Genomic DNA, 12,156 nt, shown 5'->3' with positions numbered 1-12,156 from the left:
AGGCGGATGCAAGCTAGAGCTGGGGAACAGAAGATGGCTGACCTTCCACAAGATCGGGTAGCACCTGATTTGCCGCCTTTCACCCATGTGGGCATAGATTACTTTGGCCCCATAGAGGTGAAGCGAGGCCGCGTTCATGTGAAGCGGTATGGTGTGATCTTTACTTGCCTTGTGAGTCGAGCTGTCCATCTAGAAGTTGCTAGTTATCTGGATACTGATTCCTGCATCAATGCCCTGCGCAGGTTCATCTGTCGAAGGGGCCCAGTAACAAGTATCAGAACAGACAATGGCACCAACTTTGTTGGAACACACAGAGAGCTAGGAGAAGCTCTGGAAAGAGCTGGATCACAACAAGATTCAAAATAAATTACTGAAGGAAGGAGTGACATGGTCATTCAACCCCTCCCTCTGGAGCCCACCATGGGGGGTATGGGAGAGGTTGATCCGACTGGTGAAAAAGATCCTCTATTCAGTCCTTAAAGAGCAAGTACTGGATGATGAGGCTTTGCAGACAGCCTTGTGTGAAGTTGAGGCGATTATGAACGACAGACCAATCACTACTGTAACAAATGACCCTAACGATCTAGAACCCTGACTCCGAACCATCTGCTTCATCTGAAAGCAAAGCCAGTCCTGCCACCAGGACTATTCCAGAGAAGTGACCTATACTCAAGAAGGAGATGGAAGCAAGTACAATATATCACTGACCTCTTTTGGAAGAGATGGATCAGGGGGAGTATCTTCCACTTATGCAGGAGCGGAACAAGTGGAACAAAACTAAGAGAAACTTCAGTCCTGGTGACCTTGTGGTCATCGTCGATGACACCGCCCCAAGGAACTCTTGGCTAATGGGGCGTGTGGTGAAGGCTTTGCCAGGGGCCAAAGGTCTTGTCCGGAGCGTCATGGTTAAGACTAAGACCAATATCCTACAGAGACCTATCAATAAACTCTGTCTGCTCCTTGAGGCGACGAAGTGAGACACACACACACACACACACAGTGCTCCATCTTTGAATCACGTGCACCTCTGATTCGTTGATGTCGTACTCTTACATTCTTTGATGTCATACATTTTGTGGACGTCAAACTCTTGACATTTTTTGGAAGTTGAACACCTTTACACTTCAACTCAGACTGAGATCTATGGACTATTTTCCTATATGGCACCTTGTATATTTGTATATAGCTATGAACTGTAATGGTGCTCTGGTATAGAATGTTTTTGTATTGGCTCTACGTTTGAATATTAAGTAATTGTTGTGCATTCAGTGCAGTCAACAATTAGGGCCGGTATGTTAGAGCCGATTTGGGCATATTTTGTATAAAAGACTGAACATACTGAGCTCCATGTACATTTGTGTAAATATATTAAATATTAATGTATATGATGAAATATTAGGTACGTTACCTTTATGATTTATTTACTGGATTGAGATATATTAATTTGTTATTAGTGTAACTCAGTTTTTGGCCCCCCCCTCTTGCCCATTCATTGTACTGTGTTAATTGTGTTAGTATAAAGGCAGGAAGTTGGGCCTTCGGGGGAGGAGTCCTTGCTAGATGCGGGAGCGGTATAGTTTTTTGACCATATAGACATACAGAAATACAGACAGACGGTCATATTATATTATGTATTTGCATTTCAAGTAATCTCTGCTTTAGTTGATTGGAAAATACCTTTTTGTTAGATAAGAAGAATAAACATTTTTTGTTACACTATATCCCTGGATCTCATTGAATGTTTGGCCGTTTGGAAACATTGAGTGTGGACTGTATGCGTCCGAAACAACCCCGCTTCAGGCTAGGGCAGTGGCTATGGTAAAGAGGAAAGGAAGCCACTACATCCCTAACGAGGGCCCTAACCCTAACCCTAACCCTAACCCTAACGAGGGCCCTAACCCTAACCCTAACCCTAACCCTAACCCTAACCCTAACGAGGGCCCTAACGAGGGCCCTAACCCTAACCCTAACCCTAAACCCAAACCCTAACCCTAACCCTAACCCTAACCCTAACGAGGGCCCTAACCCTAACCCTAACCTAACCTACGAGGCCCCTATCGAGGGCCCTAACCCTAACCTAACCTAAACCCAAACCCCTAACCTCCTAACCCTAACCCTACGAGGGCCCCTAACCTACGAGGGCCCTAACGAGGGCCTAACCCTAACCCTAACCCTAACCCTAACCAGGGCCCTAACCCTAACGAGGGCCCTAACGAGGGCCCTAACCCTAACCCTAACCCTAAACCCAAACCCTAACCCTAACCCTAACCCTAACCCTAAACCCAAACCCTAACCCTAACCTAACGCCCTAGCCAACGAGGCGCCCTAACCCTAACGAGGGCCCTAACCCTAACGAGGGCCCTAACGAGGGCCCTAACCCTAACCCTAACGAGGGCCCTAACCCTAACGAGGGCCCTAACGAGGGCCCTAACCCTAACCCTAACGAGGGCCCTAACCCTAACGAGGGCCCTAACGAGGGCCCTAACCCTAACCCTAAACCCAAACCCTAACCCTAACCCTAACGAGGGCCCTAACCCTAACCCTAACGAGGGCCCTAACCCTAACGAGGGCCCTAACGAGGGCCCTAACCCTAACCCTAACCCTAAACCCCAAACCCTAACCCTAACCCTACCTCGAGGGCCTAACCTAACCTAACCTAACCTACCTAACAGGGCCCTAACCCTAACCTAACCCTAACCTAACACTAACCTAACGAGGGCCCTAACCCTAACCCTAACCCTAACCCTAACACTAACCCTAACGAGGGCCCTAACCCTAACCCTAACCCTAACCCTAACCCTAACGAGGGCAACCCTGGAACTAAAACCAAACCCTAACCCTAACTAACCCTAACCCTAACCCTAACCCTAACCCTAACGAGGGCCCTAACCCTAACCCTAACCCTAACCCTAACACTAACCCTAACCCTAACCCTAACCCTAACGAGGGCAACCCTGGAACTAAAACCAAACCCTAACCCTAACTAACCCTAACCCTAACCCTAACCCTAACCCTAACCCTAACGAGGGCAACCCTGGAACTAAAACCAACAACAATCTCCTAATGTTCTGCCACCCTGTGGTCCCATGACAGGTTCCCATTTGTGTTCTCTGTCTAATAGAAAACAGCTAGAGAGTTCCTGGAATAATAATGGTTATCATAGATACAATAAGGATGAGAAGAAGAGGGGAGGAGAGGTGAAGAGAGGGGATATGAGGAGGAGAGGTGAAGAGAGGGGATATGAGGAGGAGAGGGGAGGAGGGGGGATATGAGGAGGAGAGGTGAAGAGAGGGGATATGAGGAGGAGAGGGGAGGAGGGGGATATGAGGAGGAGAGGTGAAGAGAGGGGATATGAGGAGGAGAGGTGAAGAGAGGGGATATGAGGAGGAGAGGGGAGGAGGGGGGATATGAGGAGGAGAGGGGAGGAGGGATATGAGGAGGAGAGGGAAGAGAGGGGATATGAGGAGGAGAGGTGAAGAGAGGGGATATGAGGAGGAGAGGGGAAGAGAGGGGATATGAGGAGGAGAGGGGATATGAGGAGGAGAGGGGAAGAGAGGGGATATGAGGAGGAGAGGTGAAGAGAGGGGATATGAGGAGGAGAGGGGAGGAGGGGGGATATGAGGAGGAGAGGGGAAGAGAGGGGATATGAGGAGGAGAGGGGAAGAGAGGGGATATGAGGAGGAGAGGGGATATGAGGAGGAGAGGGAAGAGAGGGGATATGAGGAGGAGAGGTGAAGAGAGGGGATATGAGGAGGAGAGGGGAGGAGAGGGGATATGAGGAGGAGAGGGGAAGAGAGGGGATATGAGGAGGAGAGGGGAAGAGAGGGGATATGAGGAGGAGAGGGGATATGAGGAGGAGAGGTGAAGAGAGGGGATATGAGGGGGAGAGGGGAGGAGAGGGGATATGAGGGGAAGAGAGGGGATATGAGGAGGAGAGGGGAGGAGAGGGGATATGAGGAGGAGAGGGGAGGAGAGGGGATATGAGGAGGAGAGGGGATATGAGGAGGAGAGGTGAAGAGAGGGGATATGAGGGGGAGAGGGGAAGAGAGGGGATATGAGGAGGAGAGGGGAGGAGAGGGGATATGAGGAGGAGAGGGGAAGAGAGGGGATATGAGGAGGAGAGGGAGGAGGGGGATATGAGGAGGAGAGGGAGGAGAGGGGATATGAGGAGGAGAGGGGAAGAGAGGGATATGAGGAGGAGAGGGGATATGAGGAGGAGAGGTGAAGAGAGGGGATATGAGGAGGAGAGGGGAAGAGAGGGGATATGAGGAGGAGAGGGGATATGAGGAGGAGAGGTGAAGAGAGGGGAATGAGGGGGAGAGGGGGGAGAGAGGGATATGAGGGAAGAGAGGGGATGAGGAGGAGAGGGGAGGAGAGGGGATATGAGGAGGAGAGGGGAGGAGAGGGGATATGAGGAGAGGGAAGAGAGGGGATAGGAGGGAGAGGGGATATGAGGAGGAGAGGGGAGGAGAGGGGATATGAGGAGGAGAGAGTGAAGAGAGGGGATATGAGGAGGAGAGGGAGGAGAGGGATATGAGGAGGAGAGGGGAGGAGAGGGGATATGAGGAGGAGAGGGGAAGAGAGGGGATATGAGGAGGAGAGGGGAAGAGAGGGGATATGAGGAGGAGAGAGGAGAGAGAGAGGGGATAGAGGAGGAGAGGGGAAGAGAGGGGATGAGGAGGAGAGGGGATATGAGGAGGAGAGGTGAGAGAGGGGATATGAGGAGGAGGAGGGGATATGAGGGAGAGAGGGGATATGAGGAGGAGAGGGAAAGAGAGGGATGAGGAGGAGAGGTGAAGAGAGGGGATATGAGGAGGAGAGGGGAGGAGAGGGGATATGAGGAGGAGAGGGGAGGAGAGGGGATATGAGGAGGAGAGGGGAAGAGAGGGGATATGAGGAGGAGAGGTGAAGAGAGGGGATATGAGGAGGAGAGGGGATATGAGGAGGAGAGGTGAAGAGAGGGGATATGAGGGGGAGAGGGGAAGAGAGGGGATATGAGGAGGAGAGGGGATATGAGGAGGAGAGGTGAAGAGAGGGGATGAGGGGAGAGAGGGAGAGAGGGGATATGAGGAGGAGAGGGGAGGAGAGGGGATATGAGGAGGAGAGGGGAAGAGAGGGATATGAGGAGGAGAGGGGAAGAGAGGGGATATGAGGGGGAGAGGGAGGAGAGGGGATATGAGGAGGAGAGGGGAGGAGAGGGATATGAGGGAGAGAGGGGATTGAGGAGGAGAGGGGGAGGAGAGGGGATATGAGGAGGAGAGGGGAAGAGAGGGATATGAGGAGGAGAGGGGAGAGGAGGATGAGGAGGAGAGGGGAGGAGAGGGGAGAGAGGAGGAGAGGGGATGAGAGGAGGAGGGGATATGAGGGAGGAGAGGGGATATGAGGAGGAGAGGTGAGAGAGGGGATATGAGGAGGAGAGGGGAGGAGAGGGATATGAGGAGGAGAGGAGGAGAGAGGGGATATGAGGAGGAGAGGGGAAGAGAGGGGATATGAGGAGGAGAGGTGAGAGAGGGGGATATGAGGAGGAGAGGGATATGAGGAGGAGAGGTGAAGAGAGGGGATATGAGGGGGAGGGGGAGAGAGAGGGGATATGAGGAGGAGGAGAGAGGGGATATGAGGAGGAGAGGGAGAGAGGGGATATGAGGAGGAGAGGGGAAGAGGGGATATGAGGAGGAGAGGGGAGAGAGGGGATATGAGGAGGAGAGGGAAGAGAGGGGATATGAGGAGGAGAGGGAAGAGAGGGGATATGAGGAGGAGAGGGGAGAGAGGGATATGAGGAGGGAGAGGGGAGAGAGAGGGGATATGAGGAGGAGAGGGGAGGAGAGGGGATATGAGGAGGAGAGGGGAAGAGAGGGGATATGAGGAGGAGAGGGGAAGAGAGGGGATATGAGGAGGAGAGGGGAGGAGAGGGGATATGAGGAGGAGAGGGAGGAGGAGGGGATATGAGGGAAGAGAGGGGATATGGAGGAGGAGAGGGGAGAGAGGGGTATGAGGAGAGGGAGAGAGGGGATATGAGGAGGAGAGGGGAGGAGAGGGGATGAGGAGGAGAGGGGAAGAGAGGGGATATGAGGAGGAGAGGGGAGGAGAGGGGATATGAGGGGAAGAGAGGGGATATGAGGAGGAGAGGGGAGGAGAGGGGATATGAGGAGGAGAGGGGAGGAGAGGGGATATGAGGAGGAGAGGGGAAGAGAGGGGATATGAGGAGGAGAGGGGAAGAGAGGGGATATGAGGAGGAGAGGGGAAGAGAAAGGTTTTTCCAGCCACATAGCATGATGTTTTGTTGCTCAAAGATGACTTCATCCACTAAATCATCATGGTGTTCAGCGGGTTAGGGTTTGGCTGACTGGGGAGTAGTGGAGGAATGTTTCCATGTGTAACTACAGACAGAGCATGATACTGATATAGGACCCCCGGGGGAATACTGGCTAAACACTATCACAACTCTGTCAATAGTTGAATCATGGATAATATTGCTGGGCTAGAGCAAACAGGTGTAACCCAGGTACCAGAGGAATGGTTTGGGGGTAACACCACTCTCTCCTGCTATGGTTCTCTTACCCGTCTCTGTAGTTGATGACGGTGTCGATGATGGCGTTCATCTGTTTGGTGAGTTTGGGGGGGTTGGGGGACAGCTTCTCGGCAGGGGGACGTCCACGCCTCTTCTTTGCCTTCTCTCCTCCCTCCTCCCTCCCTCCGTCCTTGTCCCCTCGTCTCCTCTTCTTCCTCGACTTCTTCAGACGGATCTCTTCCTCCATCTCCTCCAGGTTACCATCCTCTACCGCCTGTAGGGGGAGACACACACACAGAAAAATACACTCATATACTGTAGCTGTCCTTCCCATTGTTCTGGCCAGTTACAGGCTGAGCCAATGAGCCAATGCCCAACTGGAGTAGACCCAGTTAGGGTTAGGGTTATGAACCAATGACCACCTTCCGGAGACATTTGAAACCCCACCTCTTTAAGGAATACTTGGGATTGGATAAAGTAATCCTTTTTTTTTCCAGAAAATCACATTGTAGGATATTTAATGAATTTATTTGCAAATTATGGTGGAAAATAAGTATTTGGTCAATAACAAAAGTTTCTCAATACTTTGTTATATACCCTTTGATGGCAATGACACAGGTCAAACGTTTTCTGTAAGTCTTCACAAGGTTTTCACACACTGTTGCTGGTATTTTGGCCCATTCCTCCATGCAGATCTCCTCTAGAGCAGTGATGTTTTGGGGCTGTCGCTGGGCAACACAGACTTTCAACTCCCTCCAAAGATTTTCTATGGGGTTGAGATCTGGAGACTGGCTAGGCCACTCCAGGACCTTGAAATGCTTCTTTTGAAGCAACTCCTTCGTTGCCCGGGCAGTGTGTTTGGGATCATTGTCATGCTGAAAGACCCAGCCACGTTTCATCTTCAATGCCCTTGCTGATGGAAGGAGGTTTTCACACAAAATCTCACGATACATGGCCCCATTCATTATTTCCTTCACACGGATCAGCCGTCCTGGTCCCTTTGCAGAAAAACAGCCCCAAAGCATGATGTTTCCACCCCCATGCTTCACAGTAGGTATGGTGTTCTTTGGATGCAACTCAGCATTCTTTGTCCTCCAAACACGACGAGTTGAGTTTTTACCAAAAAGTTATATTTTGGTTTCATCTGACCATATGACATTCTCCCAATCCTCTTCTGGATCATCCAAATGCACTCTAGCAAACTTCAGACGGGCCTGGACATGTACTGGCTTAAGCAGGGGGACACGTCTGGCACTGCAGGATTTGAGTCCCTGGCGACGTAGTGTGTTACTGATGGTAGGCTTTGTTACTTTGGTCCCAGCTCTCTGCAGTCATTCACTAGGTCCCCCCGTGTGGTTCTGGGATTTTTGCTCACTGTTCTTGTGATCATTTTGACCCCACGGGGTGAGATCTTGCATGGAGCCCCAGATCGAGGGAGATTATCAGTGGTCTTGTATGTCATCCATTTCCTAATAATTGCTCCCACAGTTGATTTCTTCAAACCAAGCTGCTTACCTATTGCAGATTCAGTCTTCCCAGCCTGGTGCAGGTCTACAATTTTGTTTCTGGTGTCCTTTGACAGCTCTTTGGTCTTGGCCATAGTGGAGTTTGGAGTGTGACTGTTTGAGGTTGTGGACAGGTGTCTTTTATACTGATAACAAGTTCAAACAGGTGCCATTAATACAGGCATTTGCAAATAAATTCATAAAAAATCCTACAATGTGATTTTCTGGATTTTTTTTCTCAATTTGTCTGTCATAGTTGACGTGTACCTATGATGAAAATTACAGGCCTCTCTCATCTTTTTAAGTGGGAGAACCTACACAATTGGTGGCTGACTAAATACTTTTTTCCCCACTGTATATAAGGTCCAACAGTTGCATGTCAGTGTAAAAACCAAGCTATGAGGTCGAAGGAATTGTCCGTAGAGCTCAGAGACAGGATTGTGTCTAGGCACAGATCTGGTTAAGAGTACCAAAAAAGGTATGCAGCATTGAAGGTCCCTAAGAACACAGTGGCCTCCATTATTATGAATTGGAAAAAGTTTGGAACCACCAAGACTCTTCCTAGAGCTGGCCGCCCGGCCAAACTGAGCAATCGGGGGAGAAGGGCCTTGGTCAGGGAGGTGACCAAGAACCCGATGGTCACTCTGACAGAGCTCTAGAGTTTCTTTATTGAGCTGGGAGAACCTTCCAGAAGGACAACCATCTCTGCAGAACTCCACCAATCAGGCCTTTATGATAGAGTGGCCAGACGGAAGCCACTCCTCAGTAAAAGGCACATGACAGCCCGCTTGGAGTTCGCCAAAAGGCACCTAAAGGACTCTCAGACCATGAGAAACAAGATTCTCTGGTCTGATGAAACCAAGATTGAACTCTTTGGCCTGAATACCAAGCGTCACGTCTGAGGAAACCTGGCACCATCCCTACGGTGAAGCATGGTGGTGGCAGCATCATGCTGTGGGGATGTTTTTCAGCGGCAGGGACTGGGAGACTAGTCAGGATCGAGGGAAAGATGAACGGAGCAAAGTACAGAGAGATCCTTGATGAAAACCTGCTCCAGAGCTCTCAGGACCTCAGACTGGGGTGCAGGTTCACCTTCCAACAGGACAACGACCCTAAGCACACAGCCAAGACAACACAGGAGTGGCTTCGGGACAAGTCTCTGAATATCCTTGAGTGGCCCAGCCAGAGCCCGGACTTGAACCCGATCTAACATCTCTGGAGAGACCTGAAAATAGCTGCGCAGCGACGCTCCCCATCCAACCTGTCAGAGCTTGAGAGGATCTGCAGAGAAGAATGGGAGAAACTCCCCAAATACAGGTGTGCCACGCTTGTGGCGTCATACCCAAGAAGACTCAAGGCTGTAATCGCTGCCAAAGGTGATTCAACAAAGTACAGAGTAAAGGGTATGAATACGTATGTAAATGTGATATTTCAGTTTTTCATTTTTTATTATGGGGTAGTGTGTAGATTGATGAGGAAATGTTTTAAATTTAATAATAAGGCTGTAATGTAACAAAATGCCCCAAAAGTCCAGGGGTCTGAATACTTTCCGAATGCAGTGTATGTTATATGTTATATACTGTATGTTAGAGGGCCTTTTTTACTGAATAATGTGCTTGATGATTGTGTTTTGCTTTTCATGTTTTGTGTTTCGCTTTTCATGTTTTGTGTAACTGATGTGTAAATACACTGAGTGTACAAAACATTAAGAACACCTGTTCTTTCCATGACAGACTGACCAGGTGAATCCAGGTGAAAGCTATGATCCCTTATTGATGTCACCTGTTAAATCCACTTCAATCAGTGTAGATGAAGGGGAGGAGACAGGTTAAAGAAGGATTTTTAAGCCTTGAGACAATTGAGACATGGATTATGTATGAGTGCCGTTCAGAAGGTGAATGGGCAAGACAAAACATTGAAGTGCCTTTGAACGGGGTATGGTAGTAGGTGCCAGGCGCATCGGTTTGAGTGTGTCAAGAACTGCAACGCTGCTGGGTTTTTCACGCTCAACAGATTCCCGTGTGTATCAAGAATGGTCCACCACCCAAAGGACATCCAGCCAACTTGACACAACTGTGGGAAGCATTGGAGTCAACATGGGCCAGCATTCCTGTGGAACTCTTTTGACACCTTGTAGAGTCCATGCCCTGACTAATTGAGGTTGTTCTGAGGGCAAAAGAGGGTGCAACTCAATATTAGGAAGGTGTTCCTAATGTTTTGTACACTCAGTGTATATGAACATGTATTGCAATGTGAAACATGTATTTCTTGATGAAACACTGATTAAGTTTGGTGAAAAAGTGACTCATGTTGTGTGTTGTACTTAGTCAATTGAAAATGAGTTTTGAGTTTTGAAGCAACTGCCTTTTTGATGATCTGTTTTGAGTTTTGAAGCAACTGCCTTTTTGATGATCTGTTTGGAGTTTTGAAGCAACTGCCTTTTGGATGATCTGTTTGGAGTTTTGAAGCAACTGCCTTTTTGATGATCTGTTTGGAGTTTTGATGCAACGGCCTTTTTAATTATCTGTTTGTAGTTTTGTACTAACCGTTGTGTGAATGTACCCCACTAGTGAAAACTGTAAGACAGCCATGTAACCCTGCAAGTCTCAGCCATATACAGCCATACCCCCCTCCCTCCTGTCTGTCTGTCTGTCCGTCTGTCTCAGCCATATAGCCATACCTCCCTCCCTCCTGTCTGTCTGTCTGTCCGTCTGTCTCAGCCATACACAGCCATACCCCCCTCCCTCCCTCCTATCTGTCTGTCTGTCTGTCTGTCTCAGCCATATAGCCATACCCCCCTCCCTCCTGTCTGTCTCAGCCATATAGCCATACCTCCCTCCCTCCTGTCTGTCTCAGCCATATAGCCATACCCCCCTCCCTCCTGTCTGTCTGTCTCAGCCATATAGCCATACCTCCCTCCCTCCCTCCTGTCTGTCTCAGCCATATAGCCATACCTCCCTCCCTCCCTCCCTCCTGTCTGTCTCAGCCATATAGCCATACCTCCCTCCCTCCCTCCTGTCTGTCTCAGCCATATAGCCATACCTCCCTCCCTCCTGTCTGTCTCAGCCATATAGCCATACCTCCCTCCCTCCCTCCTGTCTGTCTCAGCCATATAGCCATACCTCCCTCCCTCCTGTCTGTCTCAGCCATATAGCCATACCCCCCTCCCTCCTGTCTGTCTCAGCCATATAGCAATACCTCCCTCCCTCCTGTCTGTCTCAGCCATATAGCCATACCTCCCTCCCTCCTGTCTGTCTCAGCCATATAGCCATACCCCCCCTCCCTCCTGTCTGTCTCAGCCATATAGCCATACCTCCCTCCCTCCTGTCTGTCTCAGCCATATAGCCATACCCCCCTCCCTCCTGTCTGTCTCAGCCATATAGCCATACCTCCCTCCCTCCTGTCTGTCTCAGCCATATAGCCATACCCCCCTCCCTCCTGTCTGTCTCAGCCATATAGCCATACCTCCCTCCCTCCTGTCTGTCTCAGCCATATAGCCATACCTCCCTCCCTCCCTCCCTCCTGTCTGTCTCAGCCATATAGCCATACCCCCCTCCCTCCTGTCTGTCTCAGCCATATAGCCATACCCCCTCCCTCCTGTCTGTCTCAGCCATATAGCCATACCTCCCTCCCTCCTGTCTGTCTCAGCCATATAGCCATACCCCCCTCCCTCCCTCCTGTCTGTCTCAGCCATATAGCCATACCTCCCTCCCTCCCTCCTGTCTGTCTCAGCCATATAGCCATACCTCCCTCCCTCCCTCCCTCCTGTCTGTCTCAGCCATATAGCCATACCCCCCTCCCTCCTGTCTGTCTCAGCCATATAGCCATACCCCCCTCCCTCCTGTCTGTCTCAGCCATATAGCCATACCCCCCTCCCTCCCTCCTGTCTGTCTCAGCCATATAGCCATACCCCCTCCCTCCTGTCTGTCTCAGCCATATAGCCATACCTCCCTCCCTCCCTCCTGTCTGTCTCAGCCATATAGCCATACCTCCCTCCCTCCCTCCCTCCTGTCTGTCTCAGCCATATAGCCATACCTCCCTCCCTCCTGTCTGTCTCAGCCATATAGCCATACCTCCCTCCCTCCTGTCTGTCTCAGCCATATAGCCATACCCCCCTCCCTCCTGTCTGTCTCAGCCATATAG

The 12,156-nt window shown here is 50.4% G+C and overlaps 1 protein-coding gene across 5 annotated transcripts in view; it reads right to left on the bottom strand.

Moving 5' to 3' along the window:
- The window catches only part of smarca2 (SWI/SNF related, matrix associated, actin dependent regulator of chromatin, subfamily a, member 2), a 214,144-nt gene that overhangs the window by 73,620 nt on the left and 128,368 nt on the right, over positions 1–12,156 (bottom strand). For all 5 annotated transcript variants that reach the window (XM_041869484.2, XM_041869486.2, XM_041869487.2 and 2 more), the window contains one exon: positions 6,559–6,782. In XM_041869484.2, the coding sequence (XP_041725418.1) occupies positions 6,559–6,782 (224 nt within the window). The remainder of the gene's footprint in view (positions 1–6,558; positions 6,783–12,156) is intronic.

Source organism: Coregonus clupeaformis, unplaced genomic scaffold (genome assembly GCF_020615455.1).
Source record: "Coregonus clupeaformis isolate EN_2021a unplaced genomic scaffold, ASM2061545v1 scaf0167, whole genome shotgun sequence".
NCBI classification, from domain to species: Eukaryota; Metazoa; Chordata; class Actinopteri; order Salmoniformes; family Salmonidae; genus Coregonus; species Coregonus clupeaformis.
Note: the sequence above shows the minus strand (reverse complement) of the source record. Positions and strands in the feature narration are given on the sequence as shown.